Source organism: Ascaphus truei, chromosome 17, assembly GCF_040206685.1.
Source record: "Ascaphus truei isolate aAscTru1 chromosome 17, aAscTru1.hap1, whole genome shotgun sequence".
NCBI lineage: Eukaryota > Metazoa > Chordata > Amphibia > Anura > Ascaphidae > Ascaphus > Ascaphus truei.
This window is the reverse complement of record NC_134499.1, coordinates 20,239,685-20,264,832: the sequence shown is the minus strand read 5'-3', so window position 1 is coordinate 20,264,832 and position 25,148 is coordinate 20,239,685. Positions and strand designations below refer to the sequence as shown.

Below are 25,148 nucleotides of genomic sequence, written 5' to 3'. Positions count from 1 at the left end.
TTCCAGTTTGAAAACTCCCACAGAACGAGTGAGGAACGTGCGCGCGCAGCATCCTGTCTGATCGAGGTCTAAGATAGCATTCACGTCACAGAGTGGAATACTGCGATTTATTTACATATTCCATGTGTTGTGTGTTATGATACCGGTCGTTCTGTACCTCTTAACTCTAGGGGCCCCCCGAATAGAGAATCAAAATGGTCTTTCTGGTTTGTGTGCCAATGTCTCTCATATATAATCTTTTCGTCCTTTATATACACCCATTGCCAACTTGGGATTTTTTATTAGTAAATAAACCTCTGCATAGAATCTCGGAGATGTAGCCAAATCACTATTTTGTAGATAACAGTGACAAAGATGATTGTGATTGCGTCACTTAGCTCTTGCTCATGTGCTTACTGTATGTTTTGACCTTCTGACATTTAACATATGGGTGAGATAAGTAATTATTTGACCTACCAGTTTTTAGTTTTAGTGTGATACATTAAGATTGGGATCACTGAGTAGATATGGCCTTATCTATCCCATCTTTTTTCTCCCTGAGGATTAGGGACTTAGTAATGTATGCTTAGCTGCTCTGTACTATAAGTAATATGCCCATTTTAGAAAGCCCCTGTATGTAGGTCTTCCAGAATGAATGCAGATAGCAGTGCTATGCATTTACCCACCTTCATTTTCATCAAAAGGATGTGCATATTTACCTTGATTGCAACTGTAGCAATCAGATTGCTTCATTAATAGCATTTAACTTTAGGACTGGTGCGATATGTTGTGGTTCCCTTAGTGACTTTGAATGCAGGTGTGCGAGGACTGCCTTCCCATATGAAGAGAGGGCAGGCTGATCTGCGCTCAGGGCCACTTTTCCAATTAGCTTGATTGTTTAGACATGACATGTATTAGAAGGTGTATAAGTAGGCCCTTGTGTGCGGGCGGGAGATAAGACTCCTGAGGAAGCTGGAAACGCGTTGTCACCATTGGAGAATTGAGAGGACTGCGATCGATCTGCCATCTGTTTCCGGGCGGCCGTAACTGGAAGCGACACCATCGCATGTTCCATCCCCACAGGCACCAGCACTACGGAATTGGCGAGATCGCTACTCACCCCACTGCCGGGAGACCCTGTTTTATATGCTCAGGAGACTGAACTTCTTGTAAGTGCACATTCTTGAGGCTTTTTATTAAAGTGCCATTCCTTTTAATACGGTCTATGAGATTTTGCCTTTCTTTCTCCTCTCTTCTGAGATCACCCACACCCACCTGGTCATTAATTCGCCACAGATTGCGCATGTCTCACTTTATTTCACTGAAATGTGAGAACGATATTTGGAGGGTTATCAGATATCTAGACGTGGGGGCGCAGCGCTTACAGAGGCCCCGCGCTTCCCTACAACACTTACATTAAATGCCGGGCGAGCGCGAGCGGCCTCTGTAACTCCCTTACCTTGTTTCCGGCGGCTTCTGGCAACGCGACATCACATACCGTCATGATGTCAGAAACCGCCGGCGAACAGGTAGGTGGGAAGGGGAACAGACTAAAAAGTTTGCACACCCCTGATCTAGACCATCCAGGCTCATCGTTATTACCCTATGGTGCCAGAGCGGCCAACTCCAGTCCTCAAGAGCCAACAACAGGCCAGGTTTTAAGGATATCCCTGCTTCAACACAGGTGGCTCAGTCATTGAGGCACCTGTGCTGAAGCAGGGATATCCTTAAAACCTGGCTTTTTGGTGGCTGGAGCAGGCCACTCCTGCTACGGTGCCGTCCCCCGCTCCCTTTTCTTTTGAAGACATCGTGCACACGTTATAAAGTCACAGTGTTTTGCCTTCCTACAGGAGAGCAGCAATCTCTGAGACACATTATTATACTTAAGGGGTGTTTCTGGGGTCCTGTATTACTATGGAATAAATTGTTGTATTTTACAGCTTCCCCCCCCCCCTTTCATTCAGGGCCCATACACGTCATATCTCAGACACAGTCAGGACTTGTACATTTCTTATAAGAATAGAAAATTGCCATGGCTTTCATCATAATTACATCCCATTTATGGACCCACTGCACTATGCATAGCAATCACACATACTATTTCACTGTTTAATTTAATTTTGATACATTATTATAATGTGAGCGTGCTCATTAGATAATCTTGTTTTTTTTTGTGGATCTCATTTTTAATTGATTCTGTGCATCACGTGTGACTAAAGGTGCCTAATTACTATACAAATGTGACTACAGGTGAATTATTACTATAGAGCGTGACCTGGACAAACACACACCCAATTTATGCTATATATCTACAGTGATATGTAGAACACACACGTTACATATGATGTATGTGTCCAACTCGCGTTCTAACCAGGACCATTGTAAGTAGCACATGCTCTGCAGAAGTGCAAGACCGTGAAAACCATTTTCGGTGACGCCAGTCTGGCTCCCAGAACCAATATTACTAAGGAACGAGTAAACACAAACTGAGGTACAGGCAAAAAATACCCAAGTAAGAGAGTAACAAGGAAGGAACTGGGCACAAATGTGACCCATACTTAAATTGCATAGGAAACTAAATTGGACAATCGTTTCATAGGGACACAATGCTATTGCAAAATAAAATATAAATAGATTGAAGAGACGGCATAGATGTGCTCAGCCTCTGCTAGAAGCTCTCCGTCCAAAAATCAAACCAAGGGTAATCTAGGAGGAGCCAATGGATGGGTCCATAGTCAATACAAGCAATAAGTCCACACACTCAGGTATAGTCACCGTGTGAGGCTCAGTAATAACATGCAGCATTACACCTCCCCACACACTCAGGTATATGGCCAATTTTTCTATGCAATTTTGTATCTCATTCAGTATTGGTCACATTTGTGCCCAGTTACTTCCTTGTTACTCTCCTACTTGGGGATTTTTTCCCTGTAGCTCAGTCTGTGTACACTGGTTGCTTAGTAACATTAGTTCTAGCACCTAGACTGGCATTACCCAAAATGGTTTTCATGGGTCTTTTCTAGTATTTATATGCTGGTTGTCACCTTGTAACCAGGCACCTCGGGGGAAGGGAAAGAAGGTCTCTGACTTAATTACAGTGTATGGACCCCCTTGCTACTCTATCTATATATTACAGGGTGCATCAGTGTATATATACACACACAGCAGCACAAATCACTATAGACATATATAAATATGATAAATTGCCTCCTATATTCCCAGTCTCTCTGCCCTTCTCACCACCCCTTGCTTCTCTGGGGTAGAGGTCACAGGTCAGGCAGGGGTGAAAGGTCATAGGTGGGGCTCAGAACTGAAGCAGCAGCAGGTAGCGCAGCCGACACTGATTCTCCTTATACACCAGGTACTCGCTCTGACTGAAGTTGGAGTTCTTGTATTTGGGCATCTGTATAGGACATCCCTGCGGCACCGTCACCTTCCGTCCATCCAGAACCAGCACCTTGTCCAGCGCAGGGTCTGCGAATAGAACCAGAACCAGTGAAAGGAGGGGGAGGAATAACAGGACCACAGAGAGGGGGGGCAGGGAGGGAGAGGCAGAGAGAAAGACTAACAGAATCAATGAAAGAGGGGGGGGGATGGGAGAGAAATAACAGGACCACTGAGAGAGGTGGTGGGGGTGGAGGAAAGAAATAACAGGACCAATGAGAGGGAGGAGAAAAACAGTAAGAGTGGGGGGAGAAGAGCGGATAACTCTACCTAAGCACATGGTCTCTCACATCGCCCTACCCTCCCCACCCCCGTTGTCCGCACCTGGCTCAGTGACTCCACGTGCCACGACACTGTCATACTCCGATGGGGGCGCACGCAGTGAGCTGTCGTCATTTGTGATGTGATGCTCCCGACCCAGAGCCACCTCGTTCAGGAACATGATCCCGAGGTTCTTGGAGGTGCGACCGACTATGGGGACAGAGACCAGACCTCAAAGCACTGCCCCATTCCCCCCCCTGCGCTGCCCCCCTGGACCCACCCTTTCCTACTGCCCCCTCACACCACCCCACCCGCCCTCACCGTATCCTGCAGACTTGCTGTTCTCAGAGGCGAAGTATATCCCCCTCCCCACTCGTCCCCCAGAATGTGGCATAATGCGCAGGCCGCTCTTCAAGATGGCAGCTACCACTGCCACATTCGTCCCATGCCAAAGCAGGCGGCGGTTCTCTATGTCCTGATGGGCCTGGAGCCGCTCTTCCTGTGAGGGGAGGCACGGGAGCGAAGGGGTGTTTTTGGAGGGTGCAGTGTGTTATAGGAGGAAACACTACATATTATAAGGGTCAGCGTGTTATAGGAGGATATACTGCATGTTATAAGAAGGGGCAGTGTTATTGGAGGATACACTGCATGTTTTAAGAAGAACACACATGGGGTCCAAGCAAGAGACATGTTTGCACTGACCTCGTTTTCTCTGTCCACGCGCCACACGCTTAGGATCTTCAGACTTTGATATGTGGGACCTGTGTGCTCTACATAAGTTTCAATCACCTGAGGGAGTCACACAGATGTGAGAAGTGTCCCCATGCCCCCCCCTCGGTCAGTCATCCCACGCCCCCCCTCGGTCAGTCACGGAAGACCAGGTCATTTATAACTTTTTACCAGGATCATGCACTGAGCAAAACGAGTTAATGAAATAAATTGTAAATGTATTCACAGGAAAAAGGCAAACGCACAATGTTACACAAACTACAGCAAAAAAGACACTAACTTGGGAATTGGGGTAACAACCTAGACTCTCCTAGGTGCAAGGAATCCTATCCCTGATAACAGTTGCGAAAACAGGACAGAAAATATTCCAGGCAGCTTCCGCTGAAGCAGCCCTTTTCTTGCTGAAGACTTTCAACTGGAAACTTAGAATCTGAGAATCTTAAGAGGACTGGAGAACACTGGAAAACACCCTGAGAACACTATCTCATGGTCGCAAGGGGTTATAATACCCTTGAATATCATTAAAAAAAAAAAAATACTATAGCCCAATCCAAAATGAGAAATTTCTCCGCCGCCAAATCAGAGACAAGCTGGTAGACACGACAGGGTTACCAGGAAATCTGAATGAACCAAAGGGCAGGGGCAATTTGGCACCTCTGGCCTTGGTTTCTCAATGCCACCTGCGGTGACAGTCTCCTGCCAGTCTAGTGGGATCAAATGGAAATGCAAAGGGCGTCCCTTGATCTAAGGATGTGGATACTTGAATCCTACCCTCCTGTCCAAATGGTCTTCACACCTTGGACCATCCTCTGGGGCTTTCATCTCCCCCCGTATGAGTTAACATAGTGGGACCCAAATTGGTCTGAAAGCCCCAGCTCATCTCTGTGCACAAGTATATGTTTTAAAAAACACAGTTTAATAAAATATACAGTTTAAAAATATCCTAAGTCTGTGGGTTATGGGAAATAGAATAAGAAGCTGCACGTTATTTCTTACTAGCCATATTCCCCACACTCTATACAGTAAACTTAGGACTGGATTTTTAAAAATCCGCTCACAACCTTGCAGATGATTGGCGTACCCAGAGAACACCTCTACCGGTTTTGGGTGACCTGGGCATTTACTGGTTATCTCCATTAACCTAGGGACCCCTTGACGGTTTCAGGGACAACTCACATCCCTATGCCCCTTTACCTTTCTGGGCTGTGCTGAAGCAGGGTGAGTCGCGCAAGCGTTTAAGGGGAGATATTAGAGAGACAATGTGTCTACATGCAGCCAGGCATCCGACCTGATTCCTGGGTACATTTTTAGGGGAACCAGCAACTCTGGGCCCTATAGACACATTCTGACAACACCTTCTCCGTCAGTCCCTCCCCTCGGTCAGTCACCCCCACACTCCCCCTCGGTCCGTCACCCCGAGCCCTCAGCACCTTGTGCTCCTCAGACTTGCAGTCCAGGAGGTTGAGGTGACATTTGAGCAGCTGATAATCCAAGTCCAGTGGGTGAGGAACGTCCGGCAGATCAGCGATGTCCTCCTGCTTAAGCTTATCAGCCTGGAGCGTCTGAGCCAGCTCAATGTCTGCAAGGACCTGAGACAGGGGAGAGAGAGCACGACTGCATGAGACAGTAAGAGGGAGAGTGAGAGACTGCATGAGACAGGGCGACTGCATGAGGCATGAGACAGTAAGAGAGAGAGTGCGAGACTGCATGAGACGGGTGGAGGGGGGGAGAAATCACGAGCGACTGCATGAGACAGTGTGGGGGGGGGGAGATAGAGATGAGGAGGAGACGGGGGAGGAGAGCAAGACGCCGCCAGGAGAGAGAAATATGGCACGAGAAGGGGTGGAGAGAGACACAGCATGAGAGTACGTAGACAGTGGGTACCAGCAGCATGTCCTTCTTGGCCTGCAACACCTCCTGGCTGTTGATGACGGGGGGCGTCCGGCGCCCGAAGTTGTGTGGGATAATCGTGTAGAATCGGGAAGTCAGATCACTAAGCTCCTTGTTATCGGCGCTTCTCTCCAGCGCCCCCTGCAGCTGCTCCAGAGCATCAAAGCCCCTTGCTATCTGTACCTTACTCAGCTTCCCCAGGGGCATCTTCTTAATGTCTGCAGGGAATAAGTCTGCCCTAAGTTACCCCGTGGGTCACATTCTCCCACGTCTCTCATATTCCCTCCTATATCTCCCACATGTACAGTACTTCCCCAAACACCCCCCCCCCCATGTCCATTCCTGGTCCCATCTGTGCTCACCCTGTGCTTCCAAGTGTATACCGTATAATCCTCCCCCCACCAGCCTGTAACCCCCCCATACTTTTGTATGCCCCCCCCCTAGTATCCTGCATATACCTCCCCGTGCTATCCATCGTATACTCTATGTCTTTGTGTCTGTCTCCCCACCCATGCCCCCCCCCCATGCCCCGTGTACCTAAGTTCATGGTCTGCATAGCTTCTTTGAACATGTCATTGCTGAAGATCAGGGACATCAGGTCCTGGGTGGGTTTGTCCAGGGAGCAGAGACGCACCTTCTGCTTCACCTTCTTACCCACACCGTCCACTACGTCCACCTGCAGGGGGCACAGCGCCGGTGGCTCAGTGAGAGGTTTTATTGGTTCTGTCCATCACACACACGTTGTGCCATTAGTAGGAGTTACCTCCTGTAAGGCTGCGCTTATAGTGCCGGTGACAGCACGTCGCGTCAAAAACAAATGCATTGTCGCCGACGCTTACAGATGCAGCGGCCATTATTTTAAGGCATCACAGCGCCGTTTGTGTGCGCTGCTGTACTCCACGCGGCCAATCGCCCCAGGCACACGTGTTTATTGCGGTTGCTTTGATTGAATTTCTGAAGCCCTCTCCCACCTAAAACCTCTCTCACTGACTGCCCCACACTTCTGAATTGCCCTTCCCCTCAAAATCTAACTAGCACCCTCTCACTCCACCTTTGGGATCTTCCTTAAAACACATTCATTTAACGAAGAACATGGGTAGCCCCGCTGGCTGATACTATAGATCTCAGATGCACTGACTGTGGCCCCTTGCAGACGCACTTCCCAGAACACCCTCCTACTGTCTCTGCAACTTCTCCCTAATTACTCTTCGGGACAGAGACTCCCTTCCTATTGTTACGGTCATGTGTGAAGCGCTTCTTCCCACTATGTGTTATATTATTATGTCCCGCGTGTTACTGATGTGACGCGCGCACACACACACACATACCCTAACGGTGGCCTCCCCCAGCTCCTCTGTGTCCTCGTGTTGCACCTCGATCATGGTGTACTTCCCAGGGTGGGGGGTGAAATTCTCACGCTCCGACCACGAATTCTTCGTTTTATCCTTAAACTTCTTCTCAAAATCTTTCTGAGCCACGTCCGGGCCGGAGAAAGGGGTCAGCTTGGACTGTCCCACCTCCCCCTGTGGACATCAGCACATCAGCGAAGCCCTAATACTTAAGAAATACCCACCACACACAGAGACCACGGATAATACCTCCCAGACTGGCCCACTCCTCTGCGCCCCTTTATGGGAGACCCACCTAGCACAAGCAGTAGTAACAGTACTATTTGCAGTATTAGTAGCACTCACCACACGCCCCCAGCGGTTCCAGCACCAGTACTCTTGTCCTAGCCGGATGAGCTGGATGATGTAAAACTTGTTGTTATTGCTCCCAATGTTGGTTTGGTTTAACGTGCAGTCGTAATCTTCGTACACCTGAGACGGGGAAATACACATGAGTCAAAGCCCAGGATTGCTCTTCTAATCATATACGCCAGGATTGGCAATCTTTTTCCCCCGCACCCCCCTGCCAGCTCTCCCCCTCTTTGCCTTGGCTCCGGCGAGAATCTTGCGCCCCACCCCCCTCCTTTTGCACACCCCTGATATACACCCTGCATTACATATAACACCAGGACTGCCTGACCCTGTCCCTCACTGAGGTCACCAGACCCCATACCCACCTCGCAGCCATCAGAGTGGCTCAGCTGACACGCAGCGTCCACCTTTGCCTTCCCTTTCTTCTCGGTGGTCGCTCTCAGCGCCTGCATCGCACTCTGGAAGCGGTCAGGGGCCTGGACCACCTCCTCCTCCTCCTCCTTCACCTCTACCTTCACCTTCTTCCCTTTGCCCGCGGCTTTTGCCCGGGGTGCTGCCTTCCTCTTGGGGCCCATCCTGTGACAGTGCTGCTCTGTATATGAGGGAACAGGCTGTATACGGATTGTCTCTATTATCTCTCTGACAAAGGGGCCTGGAGCTGTCAGATCAGTCAGTGCAACGCATGTTACATACCTGCTGCTCCTATGTGACATTGGCTTGCAAGCTTATAAAGCATTGGCCAATGGGTTTAACTAAATGACCCTTATTTATGAGAATATTATTATTGAAGTATTTAACTATATACTAATTACTATACATTTTGTCAAATTGGATGTAACATTGGGCTTTTCTGTCTTTTGTTGCTCCTATGTTATTACATCTCTTTGCATGTTACATACCTTTTGCTCCTATGTTATTACATCTCTTTGCATGTTACATACCTGCTGTTCCTATGTTAATACCAGTGGTGGATTGAACATTTTTAATTACCGGTTCTTACTTTGCGGGCAGCGTCTACCAGCATCTTTTCCCTGCATATCTTCTCAAAATGGCTGTGCAGCATCACATGGCGCTGTGTTGCGTCACGTAGCGTCTCCTTGCCATGCAGTTACGTCACGTGGCGCCATTTGACGCCGCGCGGCCATATTGAGAAGATATGTAGGGAAAAGATGTTGGTAGACGCCGCCCGCCGCCACAGGTTAGACTGAGAATTAAGCACCGGTTTGGCAAACTTGTGAAATTTTAGTAACAGGTTCGCACGAACCGGCTGAATCCCACCACTAGTTATTACATCTCTCTGCATGTTACATACCTGCTGCTCCTATGTTATTATCTCTCTGCATGTTACATACCTGCTGCTCCTATCTCTCTGCATGTTACATACCTGCTGCTCCTATCTCTCTGCATGTTACATACCTGCTGCTCCTATCTCTCTGCATGTTACATACCTGCTGCTCCTATCTCTCTGCATGTTACATACCTGCTGCTCCTATCTCTCTGCATGTTACATACCTGCTGCTCCTATCTCTCTGCATGTTACATACCTGCTGCTCCTATCTCTCTGCATGTTACATACCTGCTGCTCCTATCTCTCTGCATGTTACATACCTGCTGCTCCTATCTCTCTGCATGTTACATACCTGCTGCTCCTATCTCTCTGCATGTTACATACCTGCTGCTCCTATCTCTCTGCATGTTACATACCTGCTGCTCCTATCTCTCTGCATGTTACATACCTGCTGCTCCTATCTCTCTGCATGTTACATACCTGCTGCTCCTATCTCTCTGCATGTTACATACCTGCTGCTCCTATCTCTCTGCATGTTACATACCTGCTGCTCCTATCTCTCTGCATGTTACATACCTGCTGCTCCTATCTCTCTGCATGTTACATACCTGCTGCTCCTATCTCTCTGCATGTTACATACCTGCTGCTCCTATCTCTCTGCATGTTACATACCTGCTGCTCCTATCTCTCTGCATGTTACATACCTGCTGCTCCTATCTCTCTGCATGTTACATACCTGCTGCTCCTATCTCTCTGCATGTTACATACCTGCTGCTCCTATCTCTCTGCATGTTACATACCTGCTGCTCCTATCTCTCTGCATGTTACATACCTGCTGCTCCTATCTCTCTGCATGTTACATACCTGCTGCTCCTATCTCTCTGCATGTTACATACCTGCTGCTCCTATCTCTCTGCATGTTACATACCTGCTGCTCCTATCTCTCTGCATGTTACATACCTGCTGCTCCTATCTCTCTGCATGTTATATACCTGCTGCTCCTATCTCTCTGCGTGTTATTACTGGAAATATTATAATAAGACAGGGAAAAATCCCACGTTTCGGCGCTTCTCCGAACCCCTTCATCAGGATGGCTCCGAGACGTTGAATTTTTTTCTTAATATAATATTTTTTGCCTCCCATTTCCTCGATGTGCTGCGTCTTCTCCTTCCTTTGGATTAACAACATCGCCAGCCGACCGGGGACCCTGCGCCTGACAACCTGGGACCCTGCGCCTGACAACCGGGGACGCCGTCGCCAGTCCATTTGTAGTGATTCAGTGTCTCAGCTGTAATAACTAAAATTAGTTTTTCATCCCCATTCCCCTCCCACCGCCCCCAAATACTCACTGCGGGGGGTGAGCGGGACGCGCAGCACAAAGTTCTGTTATACACAGGACAAGTCAGAACAGGCCTCCTGTCCCCGCCCCGTCACCGCGTGCATAGCTCCACCCCCGCCCCGTCACCGCGTGCATAGCTCCACCCCTTCTCCGTCACCGCGTGCATAGCTCCACCCCTCCCCGGCACCTCGCGCATAGCTCCACCCCCTCTCCATGTGCATAGCTCCACCCCCTCTCCATGTGCATAGCTCCACCCCCTCCCCGTCACCGCGTGCATAGCACCTCCCCCACGTCATTGCGTGTATAGCTCCGCCCCCTCCCTGTGAAGTGCTTTCGTCCACTCCCCCGTCACGAGGCTCAGGTCCCTGCATTTCTCCCCAACCCCGGCAGCAAAACAAACCGCAGTAGTGATACCTGTGTGTCTGATCTATACAGGCAGCGGGGACACTGCAGCCACTGCACCCCCACCCATCCTGTGCTAACCCCCCCTCTTTCCCTGCACCCCCATCCATCCTCTGCTAACCCCCCCTCCGTCCCTGCACCCTCCCTCACCCCCTCCTTCCCTGCATCCCCACCCATCCTCTGCTAACCCCCCCCCACCGCACCTCCACACCTTCCCTGCACTCCCCCCTACTTCCCTGCACCCTCCCTCATTCCACCTCCTTCCCTGCACCGCCCCTCATCCACCCCACTCCCATCCTCATCCCCCACACTCCCCTCTCATCCCCCACCCATCCTCCACTAACCCCCACCACACCTCCACACCTTCCCTGCACACCCCCATCCCCCACACTCCCTCCCCCTTCACTCCCCCTCCTCCCCATGCACTCACCCCCTCTCCATGCACTCCATCATCCCCCCTCCCCCTGCACTCACCCCCCCCTCTCCCTGCACCCCCTCCTCTGTACAGTACACACGTTCAGTGGGAAGACTACACTATGGGAGCTGAGAGACTGGTTAATGAGTCCAACACGCAGGGTTAATTGCACGGACCTGCAGTGGGAACAAGGGAGAAAGTCCCAAATGCAGACATTTTCCAGATTAACAAGAGATAAAACTAAAGCCAGTAATGCGTGGGTCATGCAACTTGAATATGACACTAATAATAACAGGAAACACAGTGTAAACGAAAAAAAATAGATTGTATAAGGAAAACTGTATTACAAAGATTAAAAAAGATAATATCACTCAGTCACATGTGAGAAAACACTGGCGGGTATGGGCTCACTCGAGCGCAGCAACCATGGAGAAAGCCTTCAGCTGGTCCCAGCTGAAATCCACGCATCAGTTCCTCCGGTATCAGCGTCCAGAACTGGGTCCCGGAAGTGACGTCTCGCTCACTCGCGAGTGTTTGCCTCCGACTTCACGTCTGGCGTCTAGGCTTCAAGCAGTGGAAGCTACTGCTCTTTCTCCCGTCTGTTTCAGTCTGGCGTCCGCCAAATTTAGGGAACGGTGGTGCGCTGTCTGTCTCTAAGCTACCACCAATGTGCCTCAATAGCCCTACGCGTTTCGCACACTCTGCTTCGTCAGGGGCTGATGGCCCTGCCTCACTCCTACCTAAATACCTGAATAATCATGTGGTTCCAATTATGCAATCAACCCAATGGAATAGATTAACTATAGAAATCATCTTCAACGTTTGTGCCAGTTTATACACTCTTAAAGATTCTAATCCACAACGGTGGGTTGCATGTATGGACATCAAATTAAATGTCCATCTATTACCTATTATATTGGACACAACATTTGGCAGGGTATAAACTGCTGAAGGAGTTAATCTGTGACATAATACATACTCAGTTTTGTACATAATTCCTAAAATACATAAGATATGTAGATATAAGAAAATAAGAATAATGAATTTTAGTAAAAAATACAATCATAAAAATGGGACAAGAGCTATTTGCTCATTTTAACCCTTTAGATACTTTAGTGTCTAGCTCAGCTCATAAATCCAATACTGCTCTCTATGTTTGAGGAATTTATCTCCCCCTCTTTTGTTCATTATGACTTGTTCCAGACCCATGCATTTAAGATGATCTACTTCACAATTATGAAATAATAAAAAATGTTTTGGTAGATTGTGCAACTTTTTGTGATTTTGTAAATTAATTTTTTCATTTTTTTATAGTGTTAACATGCTCCTTGATTCTCATATGCAATTCCCTTTTGGTCTTCCGATGTATTTGAGATCACAAGGGCATGTAACACAGTAAACTATAAACTGAGTTTTACCATTAATAAATTCGTTAACTACCGTAAATTAATTTTGGAGAAGATAAAGTGCAACGTGCACGAAACGCGTAGGAGGTTGCTACACCTCAGTTATTTTAATTATGGACCAATAAAGTATTATATGTATACTTATTCATTTTTGTGACCCACTCTATTGGCTGTGCACCCAAATCCTATTTTTGTCCATCCCTAATTCCTGGCCTGGTGATAGCACTTAAGGACTGGAGTTGCTCACTCCTGCCCTAGGGTAAAATGTATCTATTATTATATTTTATCACTCACCATTTGTCACGCCCTTATTATCTTTTCACGTATAAATATGCTGTCACATTTAGGCCGCGCTTATAGTGACGCGATCGTCGCGTCAAAACAAATGCATTGTTGCTGTCGTCTGCGCTTATAGTGCAGGCGATGAAGCAACAGTGCTACCAAAAATCTGGTAGTCACTGATATTTGATTTTTTCGGCGACGTTCTCCCCTTGCGGCCAATCAGGAGCTTCTCCGTCCCTCTGCCCTCCCCCTTTTGTGGCGTCACTGGCCTTGTAGCCAGCGACGTCGCCTAAACTTGAAATGTAACTTTCGCGAAGGCGACGGGTGACGTCATGGTCGACGCGATGCACTAAAAGCACGGCCTTAGGCTGCGCCGATAGCGACATCGTGTCGAAACAAATGCATTGCCGCCGTCACGTGCGCTTATAGTAAGCGCGGCGTGACGGATTGGACGCAATCGCTGAAAGTCATCTCAATTAGATTTTTCCAGCGAGCGCAGCCTGACGTCGCTGGCACTATAAGCGCAGCCTCACTCACCGAGTCACCATGTAAGGAATCTGCGCTTCTCTTGGTTTACAGAATATCTATCTGTCATGCCGGCAGGGAAGGGGTTAACTGTTTACAGGCGGTGACGCAAGGTTGCCACGGAGACACGTTCTTTAAACGCACATGACATTTCGCGCACGCGCAGAGGGAACTTAATGCTGCGGAGGGCGTTAAAGTGGGCGTTACTTCTGTGAACCGTCTTGGTGGTGACGAACGCACGGATTGTAACCAATAGAAACGTAGGGGTGGAAGCGTTGGGAGCTGTAACCAATGAGGGCGCAGTGGGCGTGACCGGAAGAAGCGTGGGAACTGCACGTGGGTCTGTGCTCTCCGCTGATCATGTCCGGGCTTTTTATCAAGAAGAGACCGGCGGGGACCGGGAGAAAACGGGGGGAGGAGGTGCGGAAAGCGGGAGCAAGCAGCGGGGGGAGGAGGGACTGCCAGGGTTAGTTGATTCTAAGCCCCGTACTCTGTTTCAGGTGAATGATGCGGAAACTACAACCCAGAAGAGAAAGAAGAAGAGAGGAGCCGGCGGAGGGATGAGGGAGGAGATCGACAGCGAGTCTGATACTGAGACGTGAGTGTGCCACCCCCCCCCCCCCCCCTAAACCCCTCTCTCCCCCGCAAAGCCCTCTCTCCCCCTGCAAAGCCCTCTCTCCCCCTGCAAAGCCCTCTCTCCCCCTGCAAAGCCCTCTCTCCCCCTGCAAAGCCCTCTCTCCCCCTGCAAAGCCCTCTCTCCTCCTGCAAAGCCCTCTCTCCCCCTGCAAAGCCCTCTCTCCCCCTGCAAAGCCCTCTCCCCCCCTGCAAAGCCCTCTCCCCCCCTGCAAAGCCCTCTCCCCCCCCTGCAAAGCCCTCTCCCCCCCTGCAAAGCCCTCTCCCCCCCTGCAAAGCCCTCTCCCCCCCTGCAAAGCCCTCTCCCCCCCTGCAAAGCCCTCTCCCCCCCTGCAAAGCCCTCTCCCCCCCTGCAAAGCCCTCTCCCCCCCTGCAAAGCCCTCTCCCCGCGCGTTCTCCCCCGCAAAGCCCTCTCCCCGCGCGTTCTCCCCCGCAAAGCCCTCTCCCCGCGCGTTCCCCCCCGCAAAGCCCTCTCCCCGCGCGTTCCCCCCGCAAAGCCCTCTCCCGGCGCGTTCCCCCCGCAAAGCCCTCTCCGGCGCGTTCCCCCGCAAAGCCCTCTCCCCGCGCGTTCCCCCCCGCAAAGCCCTCTCCCGCGCGTTCCCCCCCGCAAAGCCCTCTCCCCGCGCGTTCCCCCCCGCAAAGCCTCTCCCGCGCGTTCCCCCGCAAAGCCCTCTCCCGCGCGTTCCCCCCCGCAAAGCCCTCTCCCCGCGCGTTCCCCCCCCGCAAAGCCCTCTCCCGCGCGTTCCCCCCGCAAAGCCCTCTCCCCGCGCGTTCCCCCCCGCAAAGCCCTCTCCCCGCGCGTTCCCCCCGCAAAGCCCTCTCCCGCGCGTTCCCCCCGCAAAGCCCTCTCCCCGCGCGTTCCCCCCCGCAAAGCCCTCTCCCCGCGCGTTCCCCCGCAAAGCCCTCTCCCCGCGCGTTCCCCCCCGCAAAGCCCTCTCCCCGCGCGTTCCCCCCGCAAAGCCCTCTCCCCGCGCGTTCCCCCCGCAAAGCCCTCTCCCCGCGCGTTCCCCCGCAAAGCCCTCTCCCCGCGCGTTCCCCCCGCAAAGCCCTCTCCCCGCGCGTTCCCCCGCAAAGCCCTCTCCCCGCGCGTTCCCCCCGCAAAGCCCTCTCCCCGCGCGTTCTCCTCCTTTCCCCTTGGTTTCCCCCCCCCCCCACGCGTCTCCTCCTTTCCCCTTGTTTTTCCCCCCTTTCCCTTGTTTTTCCCCCCTTTCCCCTTGTTTTTCCCCCCTTTCCCCTTGTTTTTTCCCCCCTTTCCCCTTGTTTTTCCCCCTTTCCCTTGTTTTTCCCCCCTTTCCCCTTGTTCCCCCCACCCCCCGTGCGTTCTACTTTTCTCCTTCTGCCCCCCCCCCCCCCCGTGCTCTTTTTCACACCCCTCTCTGATAGTCAGGCTCTGCGGAAGCTGAGGAAACCTCATGAAGATGATGATGATCTGGAGGAGACGGCTCAGGAGAAGAAGTTGCGTCTGGCCAAAGAATATCTGCAACAGCTGCAGCAACGAGGTGCGGGGGGGAGAGAGACGAGGAGCTGCGGGGGGGGGGGAGAGAGACGAGGAGCTGTGGGGGTGGAGAGAGATGAGGAGCTGTGGGGGGGGGGGAGGTGAGACGAGGAGCTGCGGGGGGCGAAGGAGAGACGAGGAGCTGCGGGGGAAGGAGAGACGAGGAGCTGCGGGGGTGGGGAAGGAGAGAAGGAGCTGCGGGGGGAGGGAGAGACGAGGAGCTGCGGGGGTGGGGAAGGAGAGAAGGAGCTGCGGGGGGAGGGAGAGACGAGGAGCTGCGGGGGGAGGGAGAGACGAGTGGCTGCGGGGTGGAGGGAGAGACGAGGGGCTGCAGGGTGGAGGGAGAGACGAGGAGTTGCGGGTGGAGGGAGAGACGAGGAGCTGCGGGGAGGGGAGGGCGATGAGGAGCCCTGTGGGGAGGGGGGAAGCAGGTAGAGATAGTAGCTAAGGAGAGGTTGAGGGTTGGGTAGTGTTTTAACCTTTTGTGTTCTTCACAGAAGAGGAGGAGGATGAGGTGGAGAACATGGGCCAGGATCTGATCGCTGGCAGACTACAGGAGGATGTGGTGAGTTTGGGGGGTGAATGGATGCTGTGGAGTAATTGGATGCTGGCAGGGGGGGGGGCAGGGGAGTTGTGCATCCTGTGGGGCATTGATGGCTTCACGTCTCTCTGCAGATGGAGCAGCGCGGGAAACTTCAGCGGCAAGTGGCCAAGGAGGTAACAAGTCATCACTTGTCCTGTGTGAGAGGTCCTCATGGATAACTGTACCACCGCTCATCCCCCCCTCTCCCCTTCTCCTCTCGCACACCCCTCTTCTCTCCCCTGTCTTTTCATGCGCACTCGTCTCACATCTCCCCCCCCCCCTCCCCCTCTCAGCTACATCACCCAGAGTCTTCAGAGATACGCCTCCTGCGCGGGCACCAGGGGCCGGTCACCTGCCTGGTCATTTGTCCTGATGACAGATTCGTGTCTCCGGCTCGAAGGATTGTTCCATCATAAAGTGTGAGGGGGGGGGCTTTCTATTGTGTGTGAGGGGGTGGCGGGGGGGGGCACGTTCCATTGTGTGTAGGGGGGGTGACACTCCCTTGTGTGTGAGGGGGGGGAGGCCACGTTCCATCGTGTGTGAGGGGGTGGGGGAGACGTTCCATCATGTGTAGGGGGGGTGACACTCCCTTGGGTGTGGGGGGGGAGGTCACGTTCCATCGTGTGTGAGGGGGGGTGACACTCCTTGTGTGTGAGGGGGGGAGGCCACGTTCCATCGTGTGTGTGTGTGGGGGGGCATAAGTTACAATGTAAGTGGGGTTCCGGGAGATGTTGCAGAGGCAGGTGAGGGGCGGCGTGTGAGCTGATGGGGGTGGTGTCTCCATGTCCTGCAGGGTCTGTGTGTGATGGAAGAAGCAGCACAGGATCCCGGGCGGCAGGAAGGGCAGCGAGGGGCACGTGGGACACACGGGTCACATCCTGTGCATGGCACTGTCCTCTGATGGGAAATACCTGGTAAGGACCGAGAGGGGATATCGCTGCCACCACAGGGGTGTGATGCGAGTGGTGTGACCAGAGGGGGGACATGGGGGGGCATGTGCGACCGGAGGGGGGACGTGGGACAGGTACAAGCAGCGGAGGGGGACATGGGACATGTGCAAGCAGCGGGGGGGGACACATGGGACATGTGCAAGCAGCGGGGGGGACACATGGGACATGTGCAAGCAGAGGAGGAGGGCGTGAGGGACAGGTGGGATGGGGGCGTGAAGGACAGGTGTGAACGGGGGGGTTGGTTGGGAGCGAGAGGGACAGGTGTGACCAAGGGGGACGGACGTGGGGGGCTGTGATGATGGAGTCTGTGTGCAGTCACAGTCATTACAGATGTGTCCAATATCCCTCCTCCCCCCCCCGTTTCCCCGCCAGGCGTCCGGTGACCGGAACAAACTGATATTTATCTGGGACGCAGTAACATGCCAGAACATGCACAAGTTCCAGGGCACCGCGATGCCGTGTCTGTGAGTCCCACCGATCTCTCCCCATTTCTAGGCTCGGCCATTAGTCTCGTGTTCCCTCCCCACGAAATCCACCTTATCTCACTTCCTGTCTGCCCTCTGATCTCCTTTCTCTCTGCCTACAGGGTCTCCTCACCTCCCCCCCCCCCATCTTCCTCCCAGGGTCTCTCACCTCCCTCCCCCCCCCCCGCCAACAGGTCTCACCACCTCCCCCCCCCCCCCCCCTCTGCCTCCAGGGTCTCTCACCTCCCACCCCCCCCCCCCCGCCAGCAGGGTCTCACCACCTCCCCCCCCATCTTCCTCCCAGGGTATCTCCCCCCCCCCCTCCCTCTGCCTCCAGGGTCTCGCACCTCTCCCCCCCCCCCCATAGTCCTCCCAGGGTCTCTCATCCCCCCCCCCCCTCTGCCTCCAGGGTCTCTCACCCCCCCCCCCCCCTCCCTCTGCCTCCAGGGTCTCTCACCCCCCCCCCTCCCTCTGCCTCCAGGGTCTCTCTTTCCAGAAGGGGACTCACCAGCTGTTTAGTGCGTCACACGATCGCTCCATCAAAGTCTGGAACGTGGCCGAGAATTCTTATGTGGAAACCCTGTGAGTACTGAGGAGCGGGGGGAGGCTGCGCTAATGCAGGTGGGGCGTTGTGCTTATGCGGGGGGAAGGCTGCGCTAATGCGGGCGAGGGGGGAAGGCTGCGCTAATGCAGGGGCATGGGGTGCGTGCTAATGCAGGGGCGGGCGGTGGGGGCCAAGCTAATGGTGGACGGGGGGTGCCGCACTAATGCGGGGGGATCTGCGCTAGGGTTTGGGGGGACTGTAGGGAGTAGATTAAAGACACGGGAGCCCTTGCCAACCTCTGGGTTTGGAGGGGACAGTGGTGTGGTCAGTTTAAAGATGGCGTTTCACAGTCTGAGGCTTTCCATGTATCCAGCTTCGGTCACCAGGACGCGATCACTGGGCTGGACAGTTTGAGCCGCGAGCGGTGCGTCACCGCCGGGGGAAGGGACGGCACCGTCAGGGTGTGGAAGATCGCAGAGGAGTCGCAGCTGGTGTTCAGCGGCCATACGTGAGTGTGGCAAGTGGCTTGAAAAAGGGACTGGGTACCGTTAATCCCATGTGGGGGTCCTGCAGTTTATCTTACTGACCACCTGGTCTCTCCCCCACCCCCCCTTTCTGGTCTCTCCCCCACCCCCCCTTTCTGGTCTCTCCCCCACCCCCCCTTCTGCTCTCTCCCCCCCCTTCTGCTCTCTCCCCCCCCTTCTGCTCTCCCCCCCTTCTGCTCTCTCCCCGCCCCCCTTCTGCTCTCTCCCCGCCCCCCTTCTGCTCTCTCCCCGCCCCCCTTCTGCTCTCTCCCCGCCCCCCTTCTGCTCTCTCCCCGCCCCCCTTCTCCTCTCTCCCCGCCCCCCTTCTGCTCTCTCCCCGCCCCCCTTCTGCTCTCTCCCGCCCCCCTTCTGCTCTCTCCCGCCCCCCTTCTGCTCTCTACCCCCCCTTCTGCTCTCTACCCCCCCCCTTCTGCTCTCCCCCCCTTCTGCTCTCCCCCCCTTTTGCTCTCCCCCCCTTCTGCTCTCCCCCCCCCCTTCTGCTCTCCCCCCCCCCTTCTGCTCTCCCCCCCCCTTCTGCTCTCTCCCCACCTCCCCCCTTCTGCTCTCTCCCCACCTCCCCCCTTCTGCTCTCTCCCCCTCCCCCCTTCTGCTCTCTCCCCCTCCCCCCTTCTGCTCCCCCCCCCCTTCTGCTCCCTCCCCCCCCCCTTTCTGCTCTCTCAGGGGCTCCATCGACTGCATACGGCTCATTAACGAGGAGCACATGGTGTCCGGTGCTGACGATGGGTAAGTTCAACACTTTCTTGCTGACTCGGCTCTGCCGCTGACTCTCTCTCCCCCGCCTCTGTGGCTGCCGCTGACTCTCCCTCCCCCGCCTCGACGGCTGCCGCTGACTCTCCCTCCCCCGCCTCGACGGCTGCCGCTGACTCGCTCTCTCCCCTGCGGCTGCCGCTGACTCGCTCTCTCCCCTGCGGCTGCCGCTGACTCGCTCTCTCCCCTGCGGCTGCCGCTGACACTCTCTCTCCCCCGCCGCTGCCGCTGACTCGCTCTCTCCTCTACAGCTGTCGCTGACTCTCTCCCCCGCCTCCGCGGATGACGCTCTCTTCCCCCACCCCCCCCCCAGGTCACTGGCGCTTTGGAGAGTGTCCAGGAAGAAGCCACTGGCGCTGGTGAAATGCGCTCATGGTAATCAAGGCGACCCTGGCCTGGAACAGCCATGCTGGATCTCCGCAGTAGCAGCCGCATTGAACAGTGACGTTGTGGCTTCGGGTACGTGGGGGGCGCGGGGGTGTCTCCCCGATCTTGGTGTGTGTATGTATACAGTGGCGAGAAAGTTTGTGAACCCCTTAGCATTTTCACATGTTTCAGACCTAAAATGTTGTTAGATCTTAATCGGAGGCCTGACATTCTCCTCTAGAATCTTCTGATACAATGCAGAATTCTTGGTTGTGTCCAGGGGTATAGCTCTTGGGGGGGCCCGCTCTTCCCACCTTCCCTCCCCCCCCTTCCCCCATGTCGTTGGCCCATCTGTCTCTCTTCAGATAGACAGGCGGGGGAGATGCTATGCAGCTGTGGGCTCCCGGCTACCGACGTTAAACAGAAACCGGTAGAGGAATCAACGCTTGTTACACAGGCAGAGCAGGACAGCAGGGGAGGAGCACGCTCCAGCGGTCTGACCCAGAAGTCTCTTACGTTAGGTGTCTGCTGCTAGAGCGCGCTCCTCACCTCGTGCCATCCTGCTTTGCCTGTGCAACAAGTGCAGATTCCTCTACCGGTTTCTGTTTAACGCCGGGAGCCCGCCTCTGCATACCATCTCCCCCGCCTGTACCTATTACAGGTAAGCATGGAGGATGGGGAGATCTCAGAATGGGGAGATCTCAGGATGGTGAGGAGAACTGATTGTGATGGCTCGTCTGTCCATAGAATATTGTTCCAGAAGTCTTGTGGATCGTCTATGTGGTCTTTGGCAAACTTCTGACGGGCAGTGGTTTCCTCCTGGCTATCCTTACATGATCATTCTTGTTCAGTCTTTTTCTGATAGTTGAGTCATGAACACTAACATTAGCCAAGGCGAGAGTGGCCTGCAGATCCTTGATGTTACTCTGTGGGTTCTTTGTGTCTTCCTGGATAATTTGCTGGTTTGTTCTTGTAGAGAGTTTGGTAGGATGACCGTTGCTAGGCAGAGTGACTGTGGTCTTCAACTTTCTCCATTTGTAGACTATCTGACAGTGGATTGGTGGACCCCACACCTTAGAAATGTTTTTTTGTAAGCCTTTCTAGAATGATGAGCATCAATTACTGCTTTTCTGATGTCCTAAGAGATGTATTTGGTGGTGGCATGACCAAACTTGCGAAGGTTATATACTTGCCCCTGAAGATCTACCTATTATTTAAACACCTGTTCTAATTATCCGCTTTAATTTAGCTGATAAAACTAGGGTTTCACTTACTTTTGCACATACCCTGACTCTTAATTACTCATTGTCTAATTCATACATCCTTTTGTTTCAAGACATGGGATTAGTTCATATAAACCCTATTGGATATTTCAGAAACGACTGGTCTTATAGTGGCATAGAAGATGAGGTTGAAAAAAGACATACGTCCATCAAGTTCAACCTATGCTAAATTTAGACGACAGATACTTTATCCTATATACGTACTTGCAGTATACTGAGCTAGAGGATGGCAAACAAAAAACCCCAGTGACATCATTGGATGATATATCTCATAAGGGGAAAAATAAATTCCTTCCTGACTCCAAATATTGGCAAGCAGATTACTCCCTGGATCAGGATCCTTCCCATATTTACTTACTTGGTATATCCCTCTATACCTTTCCTTTCTAAAAAAAGATGTCCAACCTTTTTTTTGAAGATATCTATTGTATCTGCCATCCCAGTCTCCATGGGTAATGAATTCCATATTGTAACTGCCCTTGCAGTAAAGAACCCTTTCCTTTGTTGCTGGTGAAATCTCCTTTCCTCCAACCTTAAGGGATGCCCCAGAGTCCTTTGTACCGCCCTTGGGATGAAAATTTTTGAAAGCTCCTTGTATTGTCCCTGAATATATTTGTATATAGTTATCATATCCGCTCTTACACGCCTCTTTTCTAATGTAAATAAATCTAATTTAGCTAGCCTCTCCTCATAAATACGATTATCCATCCCCTTTATTAATTTGGTGGCTCTTCTCTGCACTTTCTCTAGTTCTATAATGTCTTTTCTAAGGAGTGGTGCCCAAAATTGTACTCCATAGTCAAGGTGTGGTCCTACTAATGTTTTATAAATGGGCATCATTATGTTTACTTCCCTTCCGTTTAATGCAAGATAAGATCTTGTTTGCCTTTGCAGCTACTGCATGACATTGGGCACTATTGCTAAGCCTGCAGTCTACAAGCACTCCTAAATCCTTCTCCAAGGATTCCCCTAATTTATCCCCATTTCTTTTGTTAGTTGCCAGTTTATTCTTGTTTCCCAAATGCATAACCTTACATTTATCTGTATTAAACCTCATCTGCCATTTACCTGGCCAAGTTTCCAGTTTCTCCAAGTCCTTCTGGAGAGAAATTACATCCTGCTCTGATTCTACTACCTTACACAATTTAGTGTCATGAACAATACTCTTGATGCCAACCTCAAGGTCATTAATAAACAAGTTAAAAAGCAGGGGTCCCAGTACCGATCCCTGAGGTACTCCACTCACGGCCCTAACCCAACCTGATAAGGTTCCATTTATGACAACCCTCGGTTGTCTATCCTTCAACCAGTTTTCAATCCAGATGCATATATTTTTCCGGAGTCCAATTTGCTTTATTTTGTACACCAACCTCTTGTGTGGAACCGAATCAAAAGCTTTTACAAAATCTAAGTAGACCACATTAACTGCATTACCCTGGTCTAAATTCCTACTTACCTCCTCAAAGAAACAAATAAGGTTAGTTTGGCATGATCTATCCTTCATAAATCCATGCTTACTATTACGAATCATTTTTTTCCCATGAGGTATTCCTGAATATTATCCCGTATTAAACCTACAAGTAGCTTTCCCACTATTGTTTTTGATTGAAGAAGGTTATCATGGAAAAACTATTGAATTTGTGTAATTATCATTGGGGTTCACAAACTTTTTCTCGCCACTATGAATGTATATGTACACACACACACACACACACACACACACACACACACACACACACACACACACACACACACACACACACACACACACACACACACACACACACACACACACACACACACACACACACACACACACACATCGCTCTCTCGCTCTCTTTCTACGTATCTCTCTCGCTCTCTTTCTACGTATCTCTCTCTCGCTCTCTTTCTACGTATCTCTCTCTCGCTCTCTTTCTACGTATCTCTCTCTCGCTCTCTTTCTACGTATCTCTCTCTCGCTCTCTTTCTACGTATCTCTCTCTCGCTCTCTTTCTACGTATCTCTCTCTCGCTCTCTTTCTACGTATCTCTCTCTCGCTCTCTTTCTACGTATCTCTCTCTCGCTCTCTTTCTACGTATCTCTCTCTCGCTCTCTTTCTACGTATCGCTCTCTCTCTCTCTTTCTACGTATCGCTCTCTCGCTCTCTTTCTACGTATCGCTCTCTCGCTCTCTTTCTACGTATCGCTCTCTCGCTCTCTTTCTACGTATCGCTCTCTCGCTCTCTTTCTACGTATCGCTCTCTCGCTCTCTTTCTACGTATCGCTCTCTCGCTCTCTTTCTACGTATCGCTCTCTCGCTCTCTTTCTACGTATCGCTCTCTCGCTCTTTCTACGTATCTCTCTCTCGCTCTCTTTCTACGTATCGCTCTCTCGCTCTCTTTCTACGTATCGCTCTCTCGCTCTCTTTCTACGTATCGCTCTCTCGCTCTGATCTACGCGCATGTTTCAGGCTCTCAGGATGGGGTGCTGCGTCTCTGGCGTTGTGGGGATGGATTCCGCAGCCTGCACCCTCTCTGCACAGTCCCGCTGGTGAGCGAACTTTCACCTCCCCTTTCAGTCCTCGCTCCCACTCCCCCTCTCTCTCACCCGGCCCTCTCTCTCACCCCGTCTCTCTCACCCAGCCCTCTCTCTCACCCAGCCCTCTCTCTCACCCTGTCTCTCTCCCTCTCCCCGTCTATCTCCCCTCTCTCTCTCACCCAGCCCTCTCTCTCCCCGTCTCTGTCTCTCTCTCCCTCTCCCCGTCTCTCTCCCCTCTTTCTCTATCTCCCCCCCCACCCCCCCCCCTCTGTTCTCCCACTGTGGCTTCTCCCCTTGCTCCTCTCTTCCCTCAATAAATTCTCCCCTCGGTTTCTATATCCCTCGTTGATGTTGTTTCCCCTTTCCTCTCTCTGTCGCCCCCCTCAGGTCGGGTTTGTGAACACACTGCAGTTTTCCAGCTCCGCTGAGTTCCTGGTTGCTGGGGTCGGACAGGAGCACCGGTGAGTGATCTCCCCTCCAATCTCGCCTCTCGCCCCCACCAGCCAGAGTACGGTATATAAGGCTACGCTTATAGTGCAGGCGACAGTGACGCGACCCCGTGACGTCAGCCGTTGTAATAGCGATTCCAGCACTATGGTGCAGGAGACGAGAGGGCGTGGTGGGGGCGTGTTCGTGAGCGGTTCGTCCTCATTGGCTGAACCGCTGCCGTCACGCAGCGATCCCCGAAAAAGTCCAAATCCATAGGCTGCGCTTATAGTGCTGGCTATGGCGACTGCGCGCAGCGCTGTAGCAAGTACATGCAGTCCGTCGCGGGTGCCCATAGTGCAAGCGCAGTCGCCGTAGCCAGCACTATAAGCACAGCCGTCTGCCTCCTTCCTTTCCCTCTGTAGCAGGGTTTGGGGGGGGGGGGGGGGGTTGTATTTGTGCTATTTTTGGGTGTGTCTGCATCTTGAGCAGAGGTACATTTGCAGATCAAACCGCACAGCGCGCGTCACTTTCCTTTGACTATTTTCTCCGTCTCCCTAAAGGCGGCGGAACGCGTCAAATTCTGCAGCCGCGCAAATACTCTTCAGAAATGTCGTGTCTGAGACCGGAAACTGCACACGCACACGCACACCTGATACATGGATCCTAACATGGTCATCCCTCTGTCTTCCATCCACTCCTTCCAGGCTCGGGCGTTGGTGGAGGAATAAAGAGGCCAGAAATGGGGTGTACATAATCCCGCTTAGGAGGACGCCGGAGCCCTGCGATGGATCCTAAACCCTTGCGTGGTGCCAGTGTCCGCCCTCCGATTCCTGCGCTTTCCCCTGTGTTACCCTATAAACTGTCACATGATAAGTGCGTCTGCGGGTGTTTGCTTTGTGAGTGACGTACCCTGAGAGAGAAAGAGGGGGG

General features: G+C 52.4%; 2 protein-coding genes across 4 annotated transcripts; one reads left to right on the top strand and one right to left on the bottom strand.

Annotated features, from left to right (window-relative positions):
- Window positions 1–2,016: 2,016 nt before the first annotated feature.
- On the bottom strand, window positions 2,017–10,761 carry PARP3 (poly(ADP-ribose) polymerase family member 3). 3 transcript variants are annotated; one of them, XM_075574222.1, is made up of 11 exons: window positions 10,641–10,761; window positions 8,369–8,614; window positions 7,998–8,123; window positions 7,632–7,826; window positions 6,841–6,979; window positions 6,298–6,521; window positions 5,844–6,002; window positions 4,387–4,473; window positions 4,006–4,183; window positions 3,748–3,894; window positions 2,017–3,453 (listed from the first exon to the last, which is right to left on the bottom strand). In XM_075574222.1, exons 2-11 carry the CDS (start codon window positions 8,576–8,578, stop codon window positions 3,284–3,286), a joined length of 1,635 nt encoding a protein of 544 aa, XP_075430337.1. In that variant the 5' UTR covers window positions 8,579–8,614; window positions 10,641–10,761; the 3' UTR covers window positions 2,017–3,283. The 3 variants fall into 3 exon arrangements, with proteins under 3 accessions (XP_075430337.1, XP_075430338.1, XP_075430336.1); XM_075574223.1 differs by having other exon boundaries at window positions 8,369–8,595; XM_075574221.1 differs by lacking the exon at window positions 10,641–10,761 and adding an exon at window positions 10,284–10,572 and having other exon boundaries at window positions 8,369–8,595.
- A 3,178-nt stretch (window positions 10,762–13,939) lies between these two features.
- Window positions 13,940–25,091, top strand: RRP9 (ribosomal RNA processing 9, U3 small nucleolar RNA binding protein). The gene is given in 18 exon segments (XM_075574219.1): window positions 13,940–14,080; window positions 14,161–14,258; window positions 15,677–15,792; window positions 16,286–16,353; window positions 16,464–16,505; window positions 16,665–16,755; window positions 16,758–16,790; window positions 17,165–17,179; window positions 17,182–17,285; window positions 17,694–17,760; window positions 17,763–17,785; window positions 18,267–18,367; window positions 18,703–18,837; window positions 19,535–19,597; window positions 19,935–20,080; window positions 23,722–23,801; window positions 24,177–24,250; window positions 24,923–25,091. Coding segments are annotated over 18 exon segments (1,407 nt in total). The 5' UTR covers window positions 13,940–14,020; the 3' UTR covers window positions 25,014–25,091.
- Window positions 25,092–25,148: the final 57 nt, after the last annotated feature.

What these genes read in the sequence shown, in the direction of transcription:
- PARP3 (XM_075574221.1), bottom strand. Translation starts at nt 10,557, where the DNA reads ATGGACTGGCGACGGCGTCCCCGGTTGTCAGGCGCAGGGTCCCAGGTT. An exon ending in GCGTGGACAGAGAAAACGAG is followed by an intron (nt 4,184 to 4,386) that starts GTCAGTGCAAAC and finishes CTCCCCTCACAG; the next exon opens with GAAGAGCGGCTCCAGGCCCA. An exon ending in ACGTGGAGTCACTGAGCCAG is followed by an intron (nt 3,454 to 3,747) that starts GTGCGGACAACG and finishes TTCTATTCGCAG; the next exon opens with ACCCTGCGCTGGACAAGGTG.